The sequence below is a fragment of the Engraulis encrasicolus genome, chromosome 11, assembly GCF_034702125.1.
Source record: "Engraulis encrasicolus isolate BLACKSEA-1 chromosome 11, IST_EnEncr_1.0, whole genome shotgun sequence".
NCBI classification, from domain to species: Eukaryota; Metazoa; Chordata; class Actinopteri; order Clupeiformes; family Engraulidae; genus Engraulis; species Engraulis encrasicolus.
Window position 1 is genome coordinate 31,549,111 of NC_085867.1, and position 22,971 is coordinate 31,572,081.

Genomic DNA, 22,971 nt, shown 5'->3' on the forward strand with positions numbered 1-22,971 from the left:
TGACACTGACAGAAAATGACTTGGCATACCAACCCAACAGCTTCAGTTACTGCCACCGGCCAGTGGGAATAGTGCAGAACACTGGCTCACTTCTCCAGGCAAGACGGGTGTGTAATGGCCATTAGCATAAGTGACCGATATGACACAGTAAACGCCACACACTACACACCACATGCCCCAACTCTGCTGGCCCTACACTTCCTGTGCCTCTCTTAGCTGATTCTGAAACCTGTGTGTGTGTGTGTGTGTGTGTGTGTGTGTGTGTGTGTGTGTGTGTGTGTGTGTGTGTGTGTGTGTGTTTCTGTACTTATGCATGGGTGTGTCTGTGTGTACATGTGTGCATGTCTGTGTATACAACATGCATGTGTGTGCGTGTCAGTCTGAGTGCATGTTTGTTCATATGTGTGCCTATGCATGCCTGTGTGTGTGTGTGTGTGTGCACGCAGCAGCAGTCCACTCCACTCGGCTCGCCGCTGTTCTCGTCAACAGGCTCATTCACAGAAGACACCCCAGGGGGTGAGGCACGTCAATAGTCCTCAATCAGTCAAACAGGCACACCCTGTCAGCTGTGTGACCCGCGCCGAAATATGGCGCTCCCCAAGGATGCCAGGGGCCCTTAGAAGAAAATCAATCCATCTTCTGGCCATTATGCCAGATATAAAAGGTGATCGGCGATCGGCTTAGTTTGTCTGGACTCTGGACTGAGGCGGGCTAAGGAGAGTCACCCCCCCCTACCCCCCTGTAGGGCTGGGGTCAATTGCTTGGTTATGGGTTTGACTGATTACACTTCATTTACAAAACGCGGCTATAAATACACAACACATGGAGACGATCACATTTGTTTTTCGCTTTCGACTGCCAGGATGAATGGAAAGGACGGAGCTGTTTTCTCAAGCCCACCCATTCATCTTTCCTCAGTGCAAAGTGAACAGTCGCAATCATATCAACAGGATTACACTCACAGAGATACATAGCAGGCCTAATCCAGTTGTGATTGTATTTCGAATTATATAATAAAAAGAGAGCAGATAGCTCGATAATGCTGACAAATGTGGATTAATAATCGGATTAACCCCAGAGGTCACTGTGCAGATTGCCCAGTGATCTCTATTTGACATACCTCGACAGACGTAATCTGAACCATTCGTGGAACAATTTTGTTTGTTTGACTGGTAGTATTTTTCAGAGTGCAGGTTACGCATCACTCAGTTCAGGTTTTTCAAGGACATTTGTGAGTTGTGGTGTTATACAACACATTACAATAGGGGAAGAAACAATACAGAGATTTATTGTACACATTTTTGTGTACCAAAAAGCTAAATAAAAGTTTGCGCCAGTGTTTTTACATCAGTCTTTGTCTTTGCATCTCTCCAAACCAAACCTCCAAACAGGAGACATTGAAAAAGCATGACGCCTGAAACATTTGTCTTCCATCTTGTTTTGCCCAAAAACTGGTTGGTTTTTTCCTCCAGATTTTAATACGAACTGTGTGAGCGTTACTGTGGTCTCTGAGTGGGCCTCTTCTTTTCCCCATTTGGCCAGTGAAAAAAACGCACCTTGAACGCACTGAGTGATAGCTGCCAAAGAGGGCCAATGTACGTAACCACACTCATCACAAATCACATGTCCCTCACAGCCAACTGAAGATGTCAAAACAGGAAGGCGATATATTCAGATGTATGTCCTAGTGGATGCCAACTAGCAGAGTTCAGCACTACAACATTGGTAAAACCTCCCTCCCAAAGACTCATTCAGATGCAATAGTGCTGAGCTATCAGTCTATACAGAGGCGAATCTAGGGTCAAGTGGGGCCCCAAGTGAAAATGAAAAGGAATGAACATTTGAAACTAAATTTCCACTACTGAACTGTTACTGACCATAGGGGTTTGGGGGCCCCAAGCAACTGCCTACCTAGCCTGGTGACAAGATTCACCTCTGAGGTGCTGTTTCCACGTTCCACAGGATATTTTTTAGCAGGGTATTTTTTTCTCCTGTTTAGGTGTAAACGCAACATGTGGATAAAAATAAATCCTCCATTGTAACAAATGCGTTTCAGCCCCCTAAATATGATATTTTTTTCTCCTGCTTTTTATACCTGGATTTCAAATATCTGCTACGTGGAAACGGAGGGCCAAAACCAATGCAAAACCAATGCGACCAGGAGAAAAAAAATATCCACATATAAAAATATCCAGCTACGTGGAAACAGCACCTGAGTCTATATGCTCAATCGTATCATATCGTACTTGTGGCTCCCATGCCAAACTGCAGCTGTGATTGTAAAGCCATGAGTTCAAACCCAGAGTGGCGCCCTCCTCACTCAGGATGACCTTGGTTAACTGGAAAATCGTACACTTCCCGTTGAAAGCACATCTGAAGGATACCCCACGCACTCTTCTTAGACAAGAGTGTGCAATTCACAACAGCTAGTTCATGACTGAACAGATTTAAAAAGCCAATATGTTTCGTCCGTCGGCCTTCCTCTGGGCTTAAAATGTTTAAAGTTCCCTGTCCCCAGCTCACACAACAAAATGCCAGTCGGTCTTCCACATCTGGGACGAAATGTTCAAACAGGTTCCAGTGGACAAAAGAAAGGACAAAAGGAATGGGGGAAAAAAAAGGAAAACAAAAAAATGTTTTGTCTAATTTCATGCTGGCCCTCCTTCTAAGAATCCTTTTCTCTGCACAATGTTTTATGTTATTGGTATTGAGCCTTGCAATAGGCATCAGACCCCAGCGACACGTGCTTCATTTTGGTCTTTAATGTTCTGTACATTTAGCTGAAGGTGAACTTCAGATGCCCACAAAGACATTCAATTCTTCTCTTCCAAGTTCAGTCCCCCTGTCCACTGAACAACCATACTCTACAGCAGTGTTTCCCAACCTTTTTTTGTCTTGCGTACCCGTTAAAACTTTTTGTCATACTCCCGGCCTAACTCATGCTCTCTCTATCTCTTTTCCTCTCTCCCAATGTGACGATGCACCATACATTGGTTATTATCATTACATTTTTCCAAGTGCCCCCATGCAGTGTGCTCACGTACTCCCTAGTGGTACATGACCCCAGAGGCATATCTTCCCACCAGGCAAGGCAGGCAGTCGCTTGGGGCCCCCGAGCCCCAAGATAGTGAATAGCAACCCATACTGTACTACAGTAGTGGTGATTTTGGTTCAAATGTTCATTCTTTTGCATTTTCGCTTGGGGCCCCACCTGACCCTAGAATCGCCTCTGCATGACCCGTACAGTACATACCCCTGGTTGGGAATCACTGCTCCACAGTGCCTGGAGCCTGGAGCCCTCTTATGGCGCTAGTAGTGTAGCCACATCTGCTGTAGGCGTCTTGCGAAGAAACTGATTTCCAAAACTTGTAGGATGGTATGTGCTTGTGTTCATTAGTTTGGGGTGTGTTACATGTTACAACGGAAAGGTTTCTTTTTCTCCATCAATTATTGTTGTAGACAAAGGGTACCTGAAAGACTTTCATGCTTGCCTGCTTGGGTCTCACTGAAAACTGTCAAGATGTCTTTACTTTCTCTATATGATGTCAGTGAACTATAATGCTAATAATTTGTGATGACTAGGAGACATAGCTGAAGTGTCCACACTTTCAAATAATCTCCCTAAGAATTTCCCATTCATTCTCTTGTTATGTGTCAAGTACATATACATGAATAACTTGGTATGATATAATAGAAAATATGAAAATTGCATGAAGTTGCATTGCATTACATGAACTTACACAGCTTGCAACAAAAGACAATGAGAGATCACTCAAATTGAACGCCATACTGAACTACCATGCTGTGCAAATTGCACTGTAAAATAAACCTCAACTTACCTTACATACATTTACTGGGTATGATACAATAGAAAAAATGTGTAAATTGAATGAAGTGAAGTTGCATAATATGAACTGATCAAGCGAAAACCCTGACAGGTCAGATAATGTCTGCACATTCATGCACTGACTGCCCCCAAATGCCAGCCAGTGCACCCAAGGAATTCCCAAGCTTCCGGCGGAATGTCTGAGACGACGGTGTGGTGCGGTGCACATTTCTCCCGCGGCCTATTGTTCTCCTTCCAGGTGAGCCCAAACAAAAAGAAACATTCAGCTCATGCCCACTCAACACCCAAAAGCTCCTTACAGCCTCTAATTTGTTTTCTTGTGCCCTCGTGTCGCAATCATAAGATTTTGGGAGGATTTGAAGTGGTTGTGCCAGACCCAAAACAAAGAGTGTAAGGCCGATTCGATCAGCAGCAGAAAGCAGGGCCAGTGACAGTTTTGGCTGGGCCAGGGACAAAAAGTGATCTGAAAGCCCTCACCACCCCTACTGAATGCATAAAAGGTAATGAGAGCCCAATTCTGACCACAACCCACCCCTACCTCCCTGGGGCCAAGACAACTGACCCCTTTGTCACCCCAGCAGTTGCCTTCCCTGTCATGGATCATGTCAAAACGGAATGTCTTACCAGAACACCACTGCCAGGCGTGGTGACTTTTTCCCGACAAATATTTGATGTCAACAACAATCACTCCGAATAAAAAGCTGAGTATTTCAATAAGCACCTCTGCTGTTGTGTAAAGAGGCGCTTTGCTAGGCAGACTCAGTCTGTGGTGTTAGCAGGGAAGGTGCCAGGGTGGGGACAAAGAGGTCAGTTGTCCAGGACCAGGAGGGGTGGGGGCTCTTGGGTTCTCTTGCATGTCTTGTATGTACTAGGGGTGGGGGGCTGGGGTGCTTTCAGATGACTTTGTGGGCCCGACCAAAGCGGTCAGCGGCCCTGAGTGTTAGTGCATGTGAGGTTACCATTGTAGGCTTGAGTTGCGCATTTCAAACGTGGTGGTGTCAAGCTGCATGTTGGTTTAACACGCTAATATGAAACATGACAGAGGAAACTTTGCTGGTGGGCCAGACTTCCAGCTGTCCTTTCCTTTGTTATAGCAATGTCATAGCAGGCTACAATACACTGCAGGGTGTCAAGTCATTTTTGTTCTGCACTTTTTAAAAAACAATTTCACACATGAAGAATAATATCAAACAGAATGTTTCCAGACAATTCTGTATGATAATAAAGCATACATCACTGTACTTCCAAGATGACCCCCTACCAGAAATAAACACAAAACCAAACTGAGTGTTTCAAAATACTAGCTTTTTACCATGCTTTATTCGTATAACAAAGGCAACTTCTGACATGTTTTGAAACATGCCAACCACACCCACCATTATTGCACCCAGGTTGAGTTCTTTAGATATGGCCATAACATCAATATGACGATGATGATGTGACACACAAACCAGTATTATATATGGAACAACAAAGGTGCATATTTTGTGCGTAATGCAACTACTTCGTGCCATCACAATAACAGAGTTGCTAGCAAGAATATACCAGGCTTTCACTTGTGCCTACTGCTGGCAACAATGCCTCATAGACGAAACTCAACATACAAGCACACACGCACGCAAGCAAGCAGCCGAGGCGAGTAGTGTTTGACTGCGCGCCCTCAGAAAGCGAGGAGCCACAAAGCACCCAAGAAGTAGCCTAGTAAGGTAACGTCTGCTCCCCAGAACAGATGGGCAGGTTAAGGTAAGGTACGTGTTTGTTTAGGCACGCAAATAAGTGGCACTGGCATTCAGTCTGATAATAATAATTCAGTTCTGTCTTGATAATAAGTTTGCAATATGAACAATTCCTCCAAGTCCGCCAATCTGAAGACATTTCTCACAACCGACTTTTCTTCACGCTGATTACACTAAGGATCACATCCATATGTAGCACAGGCACAGCACGGCACGCACTCCCGGTGAATCAAATTCAGCACCACGAGCCTAGAGAGCTCCCGTATCCATCATCGGTCATAAGTTACGCACGCTCCTGTCCACACGTGTCTGCATGCGCACTCGGCTCAGTCCCACTTACTAGGCTACAGTAGACGGGCGTTTGGCTTTGATGAATGTCAGGGTGGCTAAGTGTGGGATTAAGATATTTAAGGCACTAATGAAGTATTGCAACTTGTATTTAGTCGAGGGATTGCCTCAAACACTGTATATGAACTTTCCTGCATGACTTCCGTTGTGCTGTAGGCTATGAAGGCTGATTACGCTTTTATTTATGTGTTCATGTATGTGTAGGCTACTTACCACAGTTTTGGCACAAGGCTCTGCTGACATTCTTCCTGACGGCACGCCTGGTCTCGACAGGTGGGAAAGCGGCGATGAACACCGACGTATCATTAGTAGGCTCCATAAAGAACATGTAGCGGGTGTCGGCACTGAGTGTGACACAGTTATCTCCGCTGGACCACAGCAGAGAAACAATAGAATCCTTGGCCAGCCCCCCTGCTTTGATCTCCCACACTTGATGGACTCTCACCCTGACGTGAGGGGGCTTCAGTTCTGATGACCGGTTGGTGACCAATTCCTGGATCTCATCGTCATCGATTTGGTCATTCATCACCTCTGATACGCTCTCGTTCACTTTGGGCATGATGCGTTGCGCATTGGTGCCACTCTCTTGCCCATCTTCATGGAGCCAACCCTCCACCACCACTCCGGACTGTAGCACCAACTCCTGCACCGACTCCAGCCGAGAGGGTGGTTTACAAGTGAGGCTAACGCACAGAGCTCCTTGCTGGTGAAGGGACAGAGAAGCCAAAAATCCTAAACAGACATAAAGTGTGAAGTAAATCCGTGTCGTTGAGTGGTGTTCCTGCATTATGTCCTGTCTTCTTCTCTGCAAAACCTACGGAAAGTGCTGGCAAGCGGTTAAGGGAATAGTGCTAATTGAAGGGAGCGTGCCGTTTTGCGAGACTGCGAGGTTAGGACTATGGATTGAGTTCTGTGCCGCCGCAGTTCCAGAGCGCGCGAGGGGGCGGAGCTGCGCTGGGAAAGACTCCATGTGTGAGGATTCCCTCCATCGGCACGCGCTTTCAAGGTTTACGCATTTTAACACCGAGTTCCTATGAATCTCTCTGACTTAAAAAAAAACTACTATTGAGAAATATTATAATAATAGGATAATGCATCAATAACATAGTAGTTGAAAATAAAATTAACTTTTAGGAAACAATGATTGGCATTAAATATGGGGCCCATTTGCCTCTAAGACATAGAGTTGCACAAGCCACCATAATACAATGAAATTGCATAGGTCAGATATTATTGGACAGGAAAATGTTTTTGAACAGCAGACAAACATCAGAGATGGAAGTGTCAACATTGTTGGGCCTGAGATGCAGTAGCCTATATGGCCTGCAAAACAAAGTAAAAAGAAGGCATGCAAATTTAAAATCTATTGGGAGCCTCCAATGAGTCTGATCCTGGATTACTCTTTAGTGAACTCAGGTTGGCCCTGCACTGCGTGCGGGCTTACACAAACTCAAGAATTTTTAAAGAAACATTTGCCAAATAGGATTAAACGTATTAACCCTGCATTGTCATAACAGGAACATGTAATACACATAATCCTACATAACACATAATACAGGGGTGTGGGACGCACACACAGGACCCACATCTGATGTAGACACACACACGCACACACACGCACGCACACACACGCACACACACGCGCACACACGCACACACACACACACACACACACACACACACACACACACACACACACACACGTTAAAGATGCATATCAGACACAGCCTGCCCATAAAATCAAATCAGACTGGCATTGATGCCAGAGCATCCTTTGTTAAAAGTTACACCCGGTTGAGAAAGCATTGTGAATGAATGCCCCTGTTGTCAGTCTCCGTCACCCAGCCAATTACTGCGTGAAATGAATCTCATCCACTAATACACGAAGACCACCCGCAGCCTGACTGCTCTGTCCTTCTATGTCATTTCTCTCTCTCTCTCTCTCTCTCTCTCTCTCTCTGTCTGTCTGTCTGTCTGTCTGTCTGTCTGTCTGTCTGTCTGTCTCTCTGTCTGTGTGTCTTCGGCTGAGTGTTTTGAACTTTGTCAGGCTTTATTAGTCGCAGAAGTGAAACCTCAATTATGTCCATATTGTGTCATTTTCCATTATGCCCGTTTCAATCAGTAAAATCAGTAAAGTAAGTATAGGCCCTATGTTTTGTGTATGAAGCACATTTAAAACAATGAAAACAAAACTGTTAAAATAAGTAACAGAATTACAATTGCACAAAATATCCCCTTCTCATGACAGGTAATCTTTCACATTCCTTCACAGTTATGTTTGTGTTTTCTTGGCCCTGAGATTGACGTGGAGTGTGAGTGGAGTGAGGAGTGTAGCAGTAGTAACATTGTTAAGAAATGAAGAAAGAAGAAAAAAAAGTGCAAAAAGGGCTGGACTGGCCATCTGGCATAGTGGACGTTTCCTGGTGGGCCCCGCACCCTCGTGGGCCCCTATTGTCATTTAATTTTTTTTTTTTACATTTCTGAAAATAGGGGCCCACGAGGGTGCAGGGCCCACTCGTGAGTCAGTCCTGCGCTGCTAATTATGAGGGGCCCCTTTAAGCCAAACGTGCCCGGGCCCTATTTCTCCCCCAGACCAGCCCTGCTTGGTACTGTACGTACTGTAGCGCAGCCATGCCCTCGCCAGTTTCATAATGGGTTTTTGGTACCGCACCATGTCGTTAAGTGGCCATATGCTCGTTGTTTAGGCATGAGCCATCGGAGTGTGGAATATCATGTTCGCGTTTGTCACGTTCCAGGATGTTGCCCCTCAGGCTCAGCACAATGGGGTCCATTGGCACCGCGTGGCCCCGGCCGTCCTGACCACACACTTCCACGCCGCAGGAGGGGAGAGGAGATGAGAGACCGCTGCTGCTGCCGCCACTGCTGGCAAGTGGAGTGTCGTGTGTGTGTGTGTGTGTGTGTGTGTGTGTGTGTGTGTGTGTGTGTGTGTGTGTGTGTGTGTGTGTGTGTGTGTGTGTGTGTGTGTGTGTGTGTGTGTGTGTGTGTTTTATATGTGTGTGTCCTATGAGTGTCGTGTGTGTGTGTGTGTGTGTGTGTGTGTGTGTGTGTGTGTGTGTGTGTGTTTACTATCTTCTCCTGTTCCTCCTCCTGTGTCTCATTCCTTGGCAATGAGACAGAAGGAACTCAACTCTGCCTCACCCCCCAAACACCAACTGGCCTATACTGAACACTTGCAATAATAACAATGGTTACAATGTCCTTTCTTTGTGAATATACACTAATAATTCATACTAATAATGAATTTTTATTTTATTTTACATAGTACTTCTTCACACACGTTACACATTTCTTTCTTTCTTTCTTTCTTTCTTTCTTTCTTTCTTTCTTTCTTTCTTTCACCAAATTGTCATGTTGTTCTGCTGATCTTCACCAGACCAATGTTGTGCTGTGAAGTCTCAAAGAGGAGAAAAAATAAGCACTTATGAGCTGATTCTCATTATTTAGTTATCATTGACCACCATGTCCACAAGCAGACACATTTTGGACCTTAAGCCATCATCAGTGCATTTGTTTTTCAGACTTGCTCCTCTTCAAGTTTGTACTGTAGTTTTTTTGCGTACCCAAAGTGATTTATTTTACTATAGAAGTTGAGCGCGCCCACTGCTACACTTGAAAACTGCTGTCCAGTCTCTCTCTCCACCCCCCACCACCACCACCACCACCACCCCTCTCCGGACAAGGGGTCCACCCAGCACAACAGCCCCCACCCCCCCCCCCCCCCGCACTTTTCTGGGTCTTAGTCTGTTTACCATCAACTGCACTCCTGTTCCTCTCCTGCTTCATTCCTTGGCAATGAGACAGCATCAACAGCCACCGCAACCCGGCCACAGACCCAAGTTAACTAACCATTTGCCACAACCACCACCGTCCACCACCAGCAGCAACAACAACAATGCTGTGGACAAGAGCAAGTGTTCAGGTTTATGCATTAAAACACGCAATTCATATGAATCTCCACTTTTGTTGACTTGGTTGTTGGTAATTGTTTGAAAACATTTCACATTAAATTAAATACTTTATTAAGGGGGCACGCTGGCTCAGTGGGCTTAAGTCTTGTACCATTAAGCTGGGGAGCTGGGTTAGAGTTTGGTTCCCAATCTTGACTCTCTGTCTCTCCCACTCAGTCCCTGTCCTGTCACACTCTCTCACTATCCTGTTCATAATGAAGGCATTAAAGCCCAGAAATATCTAAAAAACAACAACAACAACAAAAAACAAAGAACAATTTAGGAGCAGTGTAGAGCAGTGACCCTGCTGTCCAGGGGTCCGTCCCGTCTTGTCCCGTCCGACCACAGCAGTCACCACAGGACCGTGGGCAGCTGCAGATATGAGAGAGAGAGAGAGAGAGAGAGAGAGAGAGAGAGAGAGAGAGAGAGAGAGAGAGAGAGAGAGAGAAAGAGAGAGAGAGAGAGAGAGAGAGAGAGAGGGACGGCTGTGCCTGTGGCCGGGCAGACTAGCCTGCCAGGAGCCTGCCCTCTCCACCTGCTACCCCCCTACTGCCTGCCCAGAGATTCTTTAAGTATAGAGATATGCCAACATAATAGGTTTCTATGGGCACCTAACGTGACCAGGTTCCGGTCTGCCTAAAGGGGCGTGTCATAATGCTCCTAGCATTGAATAGAACAGTCCTTAGGTCTGCCTAGGTCTGCCTAAAGGGGGATTTCCCCCCTCCCCCTTGCAATAATAGAACCCGGAAACAATGGGCCAATGGAACCTCTCTCTCTCTCCTCTCTCTGGCCTGCCTCCTCTCCTCTGCTCCAACGGCCTCCCTTCTTCCACACTTCACCAAACTGCACTCTGCCCAACTGCTGCCCTCCTACCAACTTACCACTACTCCGACTGCAGCAAACTGCTCCCTTTCTGACTCCCCCCCCCAACCCACTGCCTCTTTCAAAACCTTCCCTACTCCTCAAGACTATACCCCCCTCTCCAAACTGCCCAACTCTTCTAAATGCCCCCTCGACAAAAAAACCATACCCTACTCTTTTAAATGCCCAATCCCCTGCTCAACTGCTCCACACCTGTAAATGCCTCCGACCTACAACCTGCCCAAACTTGACACGTCTCCTACCCAAACTGAGATCCTCTCCTTTACATGCCCCCTCCCTCCCCAAAATGCCCTACTTCTCCAAATACCCCCCCCCCCAACACCACCACCACCACCACCAAACTTCTCCTCTCCTTTCTATGCCCCCTCCCTCCTCAAACTGCCATGCTCTTATAAATGCCCCCCAGCTCCCCCCGCAACACCCCCCCCCCCTTCCATCTCCCACCGCTCCACAGCCCAGGCCTGGCCATTGATCTGGCACGTCCAACCGGAGACACATGTGACTGCTTGAGCACAGCTGTGTGGGATTCCCCCCTGCCTGCCTGCCTGCCTGCCTGTCTGCCTGAGCAAAAACACACATGCATGTGTCTGTGTGTGTGTGTATGTATGTGCACTTCATCATGCACACACATAAAACGCACACACCACACGCATGTTCTTGGTGTGTGTGTGTGTGTGTGTGTGTGTGTGTGTGTGTATATGTCTGTGTGTGTGTGTGTGTGTGTATGTGTGTATACAGTGTGTGTGTGTGTGTGTGTGTGTGTGTGTGTGTGTGTGTGTGTGTGTGTGTGTGTGTGTGTGTGTGTGTGTGTGTGTGTGTGTGTGTGTGTGTGTGTGTGTGTGTGTGTGTGTGTGCGTGTGCGTGCATGCATGCATGCCTCCTCTACCAAAAGTCATTTGAGCAGACACAGGGTGGGTTGACATGTCTGCCACCCCGCAGGTTTTGTAAACTGTTAAGTGATGGATTGTCCTTACAGAAACTCAAGGGCTAAGTGAACATGGCTCCTACATGTGTGTGTGTCTCTCTCTCTGTGTGTGCGGTGTGCGTGTGTGCGTGTCTGTCTGTCTCTGTGTGCGGTGTGTGTGTGTGTGTGTGTGTGTGTGTGTGTGTGTGTGTGTGTGTGTGTGTGTGTGTGTGTGTGTGTGTGTGTGTGTGTGTGTGACTCACACTGTGAGCCTTGTAAGTGTAGACTGGAGAGTTCGGTACTTTCTCTCTTACTCCCAAGGCAAGATGCTTGTCTGAAGTGTCATCACACCACTACTACTGCAATGCTGCAAAAATCATTTACAGCACAGTAGTTTAAGTGGTGCCTGCAGGAGAAAAAAAAACAACCTCAAAAAATGTAAAGAAAATGCTTTCCTGCCCTGCCATGGTCAACCGGTAGGGCACTCGCCTGCCATGCGGCTGACCCGGGTTCGATTCCCGGCGTGGGTCCTTTGCCGACCCCTCCCCGTCTCTCTCCCAATTCTCTTCCTTTCCACTTCTCACACTGTCCTATATATAATAAAGTCGAAATTGACCAAACAAAAATCTAAAAAAAATAAAAGTAAAAAAAAGAAACACTTCCCGAACCCCAAAAAATGAGATGTTCAATGCCACACACTCATTGTTATATAAATATAATTTTTTTATAAATTGTTATATATATATATATATAAATAGATGCAAACTCCTCAAGAACACAAGCACTGTTATAATTAATCACATCAGCATCATCTCTTTTCGGTATCTGTCTATCTGTGAGATTGGTTTCCCTCAGTGGTGTAGTCTACGTAGAACGCGAGTATACGGAGTATACCGACTTCTAAATTTCAGGGATTTCAGTATACCCACTTAAAATTGATTGATCCATTGTTTTGAATGGCACAAATATATACAGTATACCCACTTCAAAAAAATCTCAAATATACAGCATACCCACCATAAAAAAGTAGACTACACCACTGGTTTCCCTGGACCATGGATCAGGGCAGGACTGGGACCAGAAAAGCACCTGGGCATTTTTGGCTTACAAGTTGACATACAAGCTGTTTACTATATCCTGCTGGACTCGGTCTGTATAGAAAATAGACCAGTGGTGGGCCACCACCACCATAAACTGTGGACAGCCCCCTACGAAAAAAACAAACAAACAAACAAAAGTATTGGCACCCGAGGACTGTCGGCCCACTGGGAAAATGCCCTGTGTGCCAGAGTAGCCCAGCCATGGATGCTTGCTCTTGTGTGCTGTATCGTAGTGCCTCATTCAAATTCGGATCAGACGTCTCTATTCTGATGAGTGTGCACCCTTTAGCATTCCCCATCCAGTGCATTACTTGACATACCAATGCAGATGAAAGAAAAGCGTATGCCTAACAGTAGGCTACAGTATGCTGCAAGTTGGGTCCTTGAGAGGTTTCTTTTGTGTGTGATGTAGATTACATTGCATTAGAGGGTAAAGTGCTGAGGACGACAAACAGTAAGGTACATGGGATGGATCGGATGGTGGGGAGATGAAAAGTTTTAAAGAATTGACTTGACATGCTCTGTAGTCTACTCTGGAGTACGTGAATGATTCATGGAAGGATTCAACTTCAAAGGATTCACTTTTTAAAATGCAGATTTTAATACAGGTTTGCTTTTTGGCCTTTCCACTCATTTACTCGTTTACTGTTACCTGTTCCAAATGTTTGCTCAAAACAGGACCATTTCTTCAATAATTTCTTCCTAAGAATGCGAAGAAGCCAAGCATTAACTCTAGGCCTACTTTCAGATGTCAGGTGATCCATCATTTGAAATTGCTCATGTAACTTTTTCCAAAAATCAATTTTATTTTATTATGATGTCACATTAACATAATATAACACAATGGAAGGCATTATTTCATTATTGAGCACACAAGGCAGGAAAAAACAAATCCACCCCCTTACCTCCATTTACCTTTACATAGATAACCACTACAACATGAAAGGGGACGTTAAAAAAAACCCCAAAACCTATTTATTATTATAATGGCTGAGATACCGTCAGCAGAATATGTGCAGTTACAGTATAAGACAGCTTGTTAATCACTCCTACAGCAGTTTGGCCATGTAGGCAGGCTTTTAGTTTCTGCCGGAGCGCGGCCAAAAAGCATCCTCGACTCGAGTCTCATCACCGTCGGCCACTCATCTCCAGAGAATGAATGAAAGTGCTTTCAGTGCCATAACGGTGGTCCCAAAGTGGCTTTGTTAAATCAATGACATCCTCCCTCCTCTTCTCTCTGGTAATGCTAATACAGAGGAGAGCACAGCATAACAAACCGGGTGAAAAAAAAATCCCATCTTTACGTTATATAAGTAGATGGAATAAGCCACAGCAACAGAGTATTGTATTAGAAGTGCATTGTTAAATATCCTCAGTACACTTTAATAAATTAGAAAAAAGTGAATATACAGCACATTTGAAGTTCATATATAAGATCAACATCTTGTTCTATACATTGCTATTGAATGGTCATCTTACTGTGACCAACTTTGCTTAAGGGTAACAAGAAGTGATGTAGCAGTATTAAGGGAAATTGTCCAGTCACATGTACAAATCTCACGCCAAGGCTCTTGCACACACACAGATGGGGATGACAACAACTGTGGGCCATGACAATGAAATTAGGCTTTGCCATGTCTAAGGTGTAGTGTGGGAGTAGGGTAGTAACGTAGTGCAGTAGAGTGTCATTGTACCAGTACAGTAGCTCGATACTCTGTCATTTGCATTCACATTGTTGTTGTAGTGAAATTAAATTGACCAGGGGCACTAGGCACCATTAGCCTTTCTAAATGTGACAAGTTAGAGTGCTCAGCAGAGTTTGACTTGCTCTGTCTAGATATTTTACAGAGATATTTTAAAAGAGTGATGTTTTTAAGCTGAAGGTTTTTGACAAATCGATAACAACAGAACTGATGTGGAAGAGCCTCTTTTAGAGTAAATTGTAATGTATACAAGCATGGCAGGGGGAATTACCACACCAGCAGGCATTCGTTTTGGAAATCTCTCCGCAATATAGTAATTGTGGTTTCTGGGCAACATTTTCATCCTACACAGAGGAGGGACGGATGCATTTCATTTGTGAAAAGTAATGTTAAAACGATTGTCTTAACCCCGCTACGTTGCCAATTACATTGCATCACTGATACCATTTAGACGTTCAAATCAATATTCTCCTCCTCCACTCGTCCTCACAAGCTGCCCTGGCTGTCTTTGGGCCATCCCCGTGACAAGACAAGACAAGAGCCTAGATAGGAGCTGGCAGGAGGTACTTATACCTATTACCTATTAACCCACAACACAAAGGGAGGACGCTCCACATAACAGGCGTGACTGGCTTTGACCCAGACGAGGCCAGCACTCCACCGCAACCACCCTGCCTACAAACTAGCAGAGCAGCGAGTCAGGCAACTTCACGTGCAAACCTGCCACAACCAGGCATGCAAACTAGGAAATTGCCTAGGGGCTCCCAGCGAAAAGCCCCCCCCTGATAATGACTTGTTTTGTACTTGTTTTGAAATGACAGCAATGACAACTTTGTGAGTGAATCAAAAACTTTAATTCAACGACCAAAAATTGAGCAATGCCACTGCTATGAAAGTATCTCTTGAGGGGGGCCCTCCCCAATAGTTTGAAGGGTAAAAATGGGGCCCCAAGTCGCTCTTTGCCTAGGGCCCCCCAAATTCCTTGAAACAGTCCTACTTACTTACCAGCCCCTTTGCCCACACAACCCCATGGGGATCCTCACTCTCATACAACACAACAGACATATGAACAGCCACTCAGGTCACACGGAAGGCCATTGGCTTAAGAAGAAAAAAGAAAAGTACAAAAAAGAAAAAGAAAACCAGTGTGTGTATGTGTGTGTGTAACCCCCCTTTCTCCCCAAACGGAAATGAATTGTCAACAAGAGAGAGGAGAGTGTTGGGGATTAAGTTACAGCTGAGGGGGTTCTGTTTGGAAATAGTTAAGTATTGGTGTCAGACAAGAGAGGTCGACCACACTGGCAGCCAGGGGGCCAACGCGGCACAGAGTTGGTCTGGTCACAAGAGGAATCAAAGTGAAACATTCCACCAGAGACGCTGGAAGAAAAGAAAGAAAGAAGAAAAAAAAACACACACACACACACAGAAGAATGACAAGAATGCAGCAGTCAAACCCAACTGATACCGAATACGACTTCATTCACAAATGAAGTGCCAAAGCCCAGCTATGCCAAAAAGCGGAAATGTGGATTTGAAAAGCCCAGGCTGGCAGAGGTGCACAGATTACATTAGTGAGCGTGACGTCCTTTTAAAGCTGTCGGAAATGGTAATGGAAGAACCTTCATTCTCCAGGCTTCACCTGCTGCGTCGTCTCACAAGCAGTTAGCGCTGCCGAGCAGGTGGCTGGGGCTGTCAAAGTGCCAATTCGGCCAGCAGAACAATCCAGCTTAAGACGTGCTTCTCAGCTCTCGCCCTCCCTCCCTGTCTCAGGGAAAGAGAGAACAAAGACGATAGGATAGCATAGCATGCAACATAAGGAGTTCACGCAGCAAACATACAAAGTATATAAATAAAATGCACAAAAAGTTATTCAATGGGGCTTTGTCTGTACACCTGGTAATTCTGCCAGCAGAACAATTTAGTTCCAAATCTTTTGAACATAAAAAAGTGACAAATTTTAAGCTTCCATTGTGTTTTACTTGTGTAAGTGCAGCTTGCTGGGCAGCTCTGAAAGGTTAGCTTTAATACACTGAGACTCAGTGCATTGACTCCATTACTCTCTCCGTGAAGCATTAAAACAGCTGTAAAATGCAAGTTACAGACTGTGGCTGGCTTTAGGAAGGGGTTTTTATTGATGAGGGGATGGTGCATTTTATGGACATGCAATAACCCCCCTGAGACAGGCACTGAAAAGGAAGGCTCTGTCACCCTTAAAACTGTCTTCACTCCTCCTCCTCCTCCTCCTCCTCATCACCCGACAACAGCACAGGGCAGAACCCACGACATAAAATGATGACTTAAATTGTCAAGACATTGTAAAGTTACAATGACTATGAGAAAATGTAAAATAATGTAGTAAGATGAGATATGATGAGATGAGATGAGATAAGATAAGCTTTAATGCCCTCTAAAGGGGAAAGTGCCTTGGGAAAGTAGAAGACTCATGCTGCATCACATTCTGTGCCAAAGACATATTACCAGCATAAATGGCAAAGAGCTTGACATTACATCGCATGACATTAGTACGGCCTACAGTTCAAGTAGTAGGTAAAAGTTCGCACATCCAAATGTCTGACCTGGGAGCAGGACAAATTGCCAGATAAAAAGAGAGAAAATTCCACTGAAACCAGGATTGTTTTGCTCCCACTTATTTTTATTATTCATTTTATTTTTTATTTTATTTTTTCCATGACGTTTCAGGTAGAAACCCTTCTGGTTGCAGCGGTCCTTTCTCACTTTTTAATAGTACAGCCTACCCAAGGCCTACTGTCTCACATCAGCCACTATGCTAAGAGCTTCCAGGCCTCCTGAGCAGACCAGTAGAATAGAATAGAATAGAATAGAATAGTCTAGAAAGCCTTGAGCTTCCCTACAAGGTGCACAGTCCTTTATAGATGAACATTGTCCAGGAAGTACGAGTTCATTGTTGTAACAACTTTGGGAAGAAGCTGTTCTTCATCCTATTGGTTCTGGCTGGTAATGTCTTGTAGCGCCTTCCAGAGGGCAATAGTGTGAAGAGATGGAAGCAGGATGTGTGGAATCTTTAATGATACTCCTTCTACTTCTATTCTATTTCTATTCTATTCCAAGGCCTACTGTCTCACATCAGCCACTATGCTGCAGAGAGCTTCCAGGCCTCCTGAGCAGACCAGTATTCTGTGAGCAGTAGGCCTATTGATCATGCACTGTTGTAATCCACTCACTCCTGTACAGTACAAGCGTGACTGTACACAGTACTGTAGAACGCAGCAGCAGCTTCCTTGACGAGGATATCCACCTTTGACTCGGACGTGGCACAGGTGCCCTCAGAAGACTGTGCCAGCACAAATAGGATTGACGTCAGCTTCGGAGCCTTTAGGGTTACTCATGGTGTAGATTGACAATGTGCGTGGACTTGTGCTGAATGGACTGAGGACTACAGTAGTGGAGGATTGCCATTGCTACGTGTACTATGTTTACATTGTGCCTTTGTCTCACTAGTTCTTTAACTCAGACGTGAGACAGTTTTATTGAAACATGTCAGGTAAAGCATAAAGCTTTTATATGTCTGAGTTAAAAAGGAAAAGTAGACTTGATGACTTTAATGTTGGGGGAATGTCACCCTTGAAGTGGCTGATCATCAATTCTCCTTTTGTATAACTGCATCTAAACGTTTTTTTTTATTATTATTATTATTATTTTTTAAGGCTTTCATATAATAGGAATTCTTTATACTGTATAATACATATTATATACATGGGTCGGTCTAAATTAATACCCACCAACCGCCCAAATGCTGGTAAAAAATCCATTTGGCTGGTAGAAAAGAAAACTTACTTGCCACTTTGAGTGATGGTGAGTGTATGTCTGGCTAGGAAGGTCTATGGGGACTCGGTGGCTTAATGAGCTAAATTGCCATACCATTATGCCGGCGAAATGCTAGTTTGATTCTGACCCAAGGTCCTTTTGCCAAGCCCCGTCTCTCTCCCCACTCATTTCCTGTCTCTCTCAACTGTCCTGTTTGGTGAAAAAGGCCACAAAATATCTCTAAAAAAGACGACTTAATACCTACTAGCCAATTTGGCTAGTGATAAAAAAAAAAAACTTTGTATGATAAAGTACATTTTAGAATGTACGGAAACAAATGAAGAGTTCAGGTGCAAAACCCCCTAACTCCATTTCTGAAGACCTGCACTTCTATATTTTTAGAGAACCCAGTTGTTGGTTTGGTTTATATTAATGTACTTGATAATACATATAAATAGTTATATCACATAAATAAAATAAAAAATATGCAATTTTGATAGTTTTGTATTAAATGAAAATGAATTAAGATTATTTTCTGAAAAGGCACTTAGAGGGTTTTGCATCTGAACTCTTCAAATGTAGATAGATCGTGAACAACAGTAAATGTCTCAACAAGTCACAAAAGGACAAACCCTTCAACGAAAAGACTAAGTTCTTGCTGGACCCAAAAACCATATATTGAGGAAACTGTAACAAATGGAATGCATGTGTGTGTGTGTGAGAGAGGGAGAGTTTGTGTGTGTGTGTGTGTGTGAGAGAGAGAGAAAGACTGCGCTCGTATGGATGGGTGGTTCCCTCAACCTTTCCCATCATCATCATCATCTCCTCTGTCCATTATCCATCCAAATGGCCAAAGTAACATCTGGGGTTCATAACTCTGAGATTCTCCAGGTCATAGCTGTGTGATTGACCACTGTTATGTAAATTGCAGCAGGCAAAATACCATTTCTATTTCGCTCTGGCATCACTAGAATTTGTCTGTCGAGTCTCCATCGAGGTTCATATCGACACAGATCCAAGTACGAATTAAAGGCTTGAGCCCGGATGCTACAGACCAAGAGCAGATAATTGAGGTAAGGGATCCTCTAAAAAACAAACGAAAAACAACCAAATTACCTCTCCATCTCCATGTCACTTTAAATGTAGTTAATGGCCGTCAAAGCAACATCAACACATTCACATGTCAATCTGTGTTAGGGCACGTCTTCATCATACCCACGTTGACCCGAGTCCTTTGCTGCCGTCCAACAATTAAGGGCTATAACAACAACAGTGCACTAACCATCTATATGACGATCGAACACTATTCACTGTTGCTTCAAGTCTAGCTGATGGTTGCCAAAGCAAAATGAAAGTTGTCAAAAGCAAAAGAACTTTAGTGTATGATACTTTTCATTTTCTGTTGGGGTGTGTTTTCCTCATCTTCTTCTGAATGTCGATGACCCGTAGAACAAGTGAAGTCCAAAACCACTTAGCGTTGTTATTCATTTGAAGTTAACATACATACTGCACATTTAAGGGTCAGCTTGTGGTGTTTAGGTTATGTCTCAACCTTACTGAGCTTTCCTTCCCACCACTGCAGCAGTGGTGCTTTCTGGGTCTCTGTAACAAATAATCCTGGTGTTTCCTGGTAATCTCTGGTGAAATTAGTGTCTGCCAAAAGAACCAGGCTTCAGCGGGATTAAATGAACACATGCGAGGCAACGATTCCATTTCCTCAAGTTCTTTAGTGTGTGTCTCTCATTGTGTGTGTGTTTGTGTGTACAGGAGCTCAGTTTTCACAGATTGTTCCTTTGCGGCCTTGTGAGGACATGAGGAGGACGTGTGTGTGTGTGTGTGGTGAAATACAGCTACAACATCAGCATACAGATTATTTATAATATATGATTATTTATTATCATTTACATGCATTAATACTTTGTATGTACTTTGTTGTATCAATATAAACTATACACAAACTTACTTTGGGAATGTACAGTGTAGTGACCAAAAGAAAAAAAATTGAGTGACATCTGAATGTCGTTTTTCTTTTTTTTTTGAGGAAACGGAAATGTTTTCAACTGATTACATGAACAGTCCTTTTTTGCGCTTGGTGTTCTTCGATGACGCTGAAGGAAGTGGCGCTCGAGAAGATGCTCCAGCCCACTCTGGCAGCTTCCTCTTGCCCGGATGGCTCGCACTCTGTAGCAACGAGAAAATCAAAATCGACACCATCATTAACCTCTATCCTCAAGAATGTATGTATATACTGTATATCTAGTTTCAACCACAAATTTTCTTTTTTCTTTCTTTATTTAAAATCAGTGTCACATGACAGGCAGTTGATCTAATGATTAAAAGAGGAATGACGGCCGTGGCCGTGGCTCAAATGGGTAAGGCACTGTACCATCAGAGATTCTTTAAGTATAAAGAGATATGCCAATGTAATAGGTTGCTATGGGCACCTAACATGACCAAGTTCCAGTCTGCCTAAAGGGCCGTGTCATAATACTCCTAGCATTGAATAGAACAGTCCTTAGGTCAGTCTGCCTAAAGGGGGGTCCCCCCCCCCCCCTGCAATAATAGAACCCGGAAACAATGGGCCAATGGAACCTCTCTCTCTCTACTCTCTCTGGTACTGATATGCAGGTTCAATTCCAGCCGGAAGCAATTTTCCAATCCTCTCCCTTTCCTCTCTTCTACTTATTTCCAGTCACACAGTCTCACTGTCCTATCCTAAATAAAGACATAAAATCCCCCCAAAAATCTGTAGCCTTGATTGGAGAGGGACTTCAAAGCCCTAGTGTGCAAAAACAGCATGCCCTAGGAAACCAACTTAATGGCATTTGACAAACTTCAATCTCTACGAGATCTCCGACAGACAGATGTCATTATCGAACTATCCAATCTAATACATGTGGGTTCGGGTTGGTTGTGCCGGGTCACTTCCCCGCTGCGTCTTCTGCCCTTCTGAAGCTTGGCTGACATGTCCAGTCTGATTAGAAGGCCAGGGCTTCAGTCAGCCACTACCAGATAAGCTGTCTGACCTCTACCCCTGTGACCTAGCGACAGCACGAGCCAATGTCAACACTGGGCGGTGGCGGCAAGGGGTGACACTGCGAACTGCGACCGGCTTAGCCAAGAAGCTAACCTTTGCACCCAAACCTTGGGTTTCTTTAACGAGACGACACATGGGGCGAAACGGGTGATCCTTGAAGGACCTCATCCAGCTAAAGAGCAAATGCGGTCGACGGGAGAGGATGAGGTTTAAAGACCACTAGTTAACCCACAATAAACCTTGATAATGACACAGCCCTAATGCCATCATCTCAACACGGGGCATTATCGTGGAAATCCACAGTGACGCAAAAACTTCCAGTCTTCTTCCTGTCCATTTGCAGTGGCCCATTAGTAGATGTCAAAGAATGTGGAGAAATTCATACAAATTATAAACTGTTCAAATTCACACAACTTTGCGTCAATTTAACACAAAACCAAAACTCCCTTTTGTCTGTTTTCAAACAGTATTACCCAACTGCCAGAAAGGGCATCTATTTCCATGGGAAATTATTAATAATAATAAAAGTGAGATTTATACTGTACTGTATTGTAGCTAAAGGTTAGCGGACCCCAAAGGTCACAGCATCATTGTGTAAAGAACAAACATCAACAATAACGACAAAAAGGTCCACAGAGCAGTTTACCCTCTGGGTTAATACTGTATGTTCAGGGCACACCACCCAAACATCAACACACACACACACACACACACACACACACACACACACACACACACACACACACACACACACACACACACACACACACACACACACACACACACACACACACACACACACACACAAATACATGCACACCCACAGGGCGCACACACACCCACAAACACACCCACAGACAGATAAACACACACTCACATGGCAGCACACACAAACACAACCACCCACGCATGTACATGCAGACACAGACATGGCACGCAACCCCCCCGCCACGTCAATACAGAAAAGCCAGCGATGACGGACCGACATCGGATTACCATCCATCACCATTCTTGGTAAGCCATTTTATCGGTCCCTTCAAATCTCATTTTCTCCCCCGCCCCCCAAAAAACTATTTTCTTTTGGTCTTGTTCAATCGAGTCAGTGTTAAATCTTGGTGACCTCACTGCCTATACGTGAGGGAGAGAGGGAGGGGAGTAGAGTGGAAAGAACAGATCTTTGCCTTGATCTCTTTAGAAGGAGGGTCTAATGCACGTCTATTGATCCGTTCGTTCATTTCAAAGGAAGCCAGGGGAAAAAAAGAAAAAAAGATCCCACAAATGGCAATATATTAAACTTAACTCTGTTCAATGAATCCCAGCTGAAGATAAAATTAAAGATCCATTAATGGAACATGGGGATCAAGATCAAATAATTTACGACCTGGAGAATACTTTAGCCGTCCACCACTGACAGGAACGATTCACCCTAAAATTACACTCTTTTGTTTTCTATTTACAGGATTACACATCCATAATGTATTTATTTATTCATTAATCTTTTCTGTTTGATCTGTAAATGAGCTGAATCTCAGAGGATTTGGTTTTGTTGGTTAAGGTAATGATTCACTTTCCAAACACTGCACTCTCCCTTTTTGCTGAAACTTGGAAGTGTCAGACTTAGATCCTAGGGGTAACACTGATAAAGGCTCTAGTAGTCGAA

General features: G+C 44.4%; 1 protein-coding gene across 3 annotated transcripts in view; it reads right to left on the reverse strand.

Annotated features, from left to right (window-relative positions):
* Positions 1-20,102: 20,102 nt before the first annotated feature.
* Positions 20,103-22,971, reverse strand: part of wrn (WRN RecQ like helicase) — a 64,490-nt gene continuing 61,621 nt past the window's right edge. For all 3 annotated transcript variants that reach the window (XM_063210444.1, XM_063210445.1, XM_063210443.1), the window contains exon 37: positions 20,103-20,455. In XM_063210444.1, the coding sequence (XP_063066514.1) occupies positions 20,339-20,455 (117 nt within the window). In that variant the 3' untranslated portion in view covers positions 20,103-20,338. The remainder of the gene's footprint in view (positions 20,456-22,971) is intronic.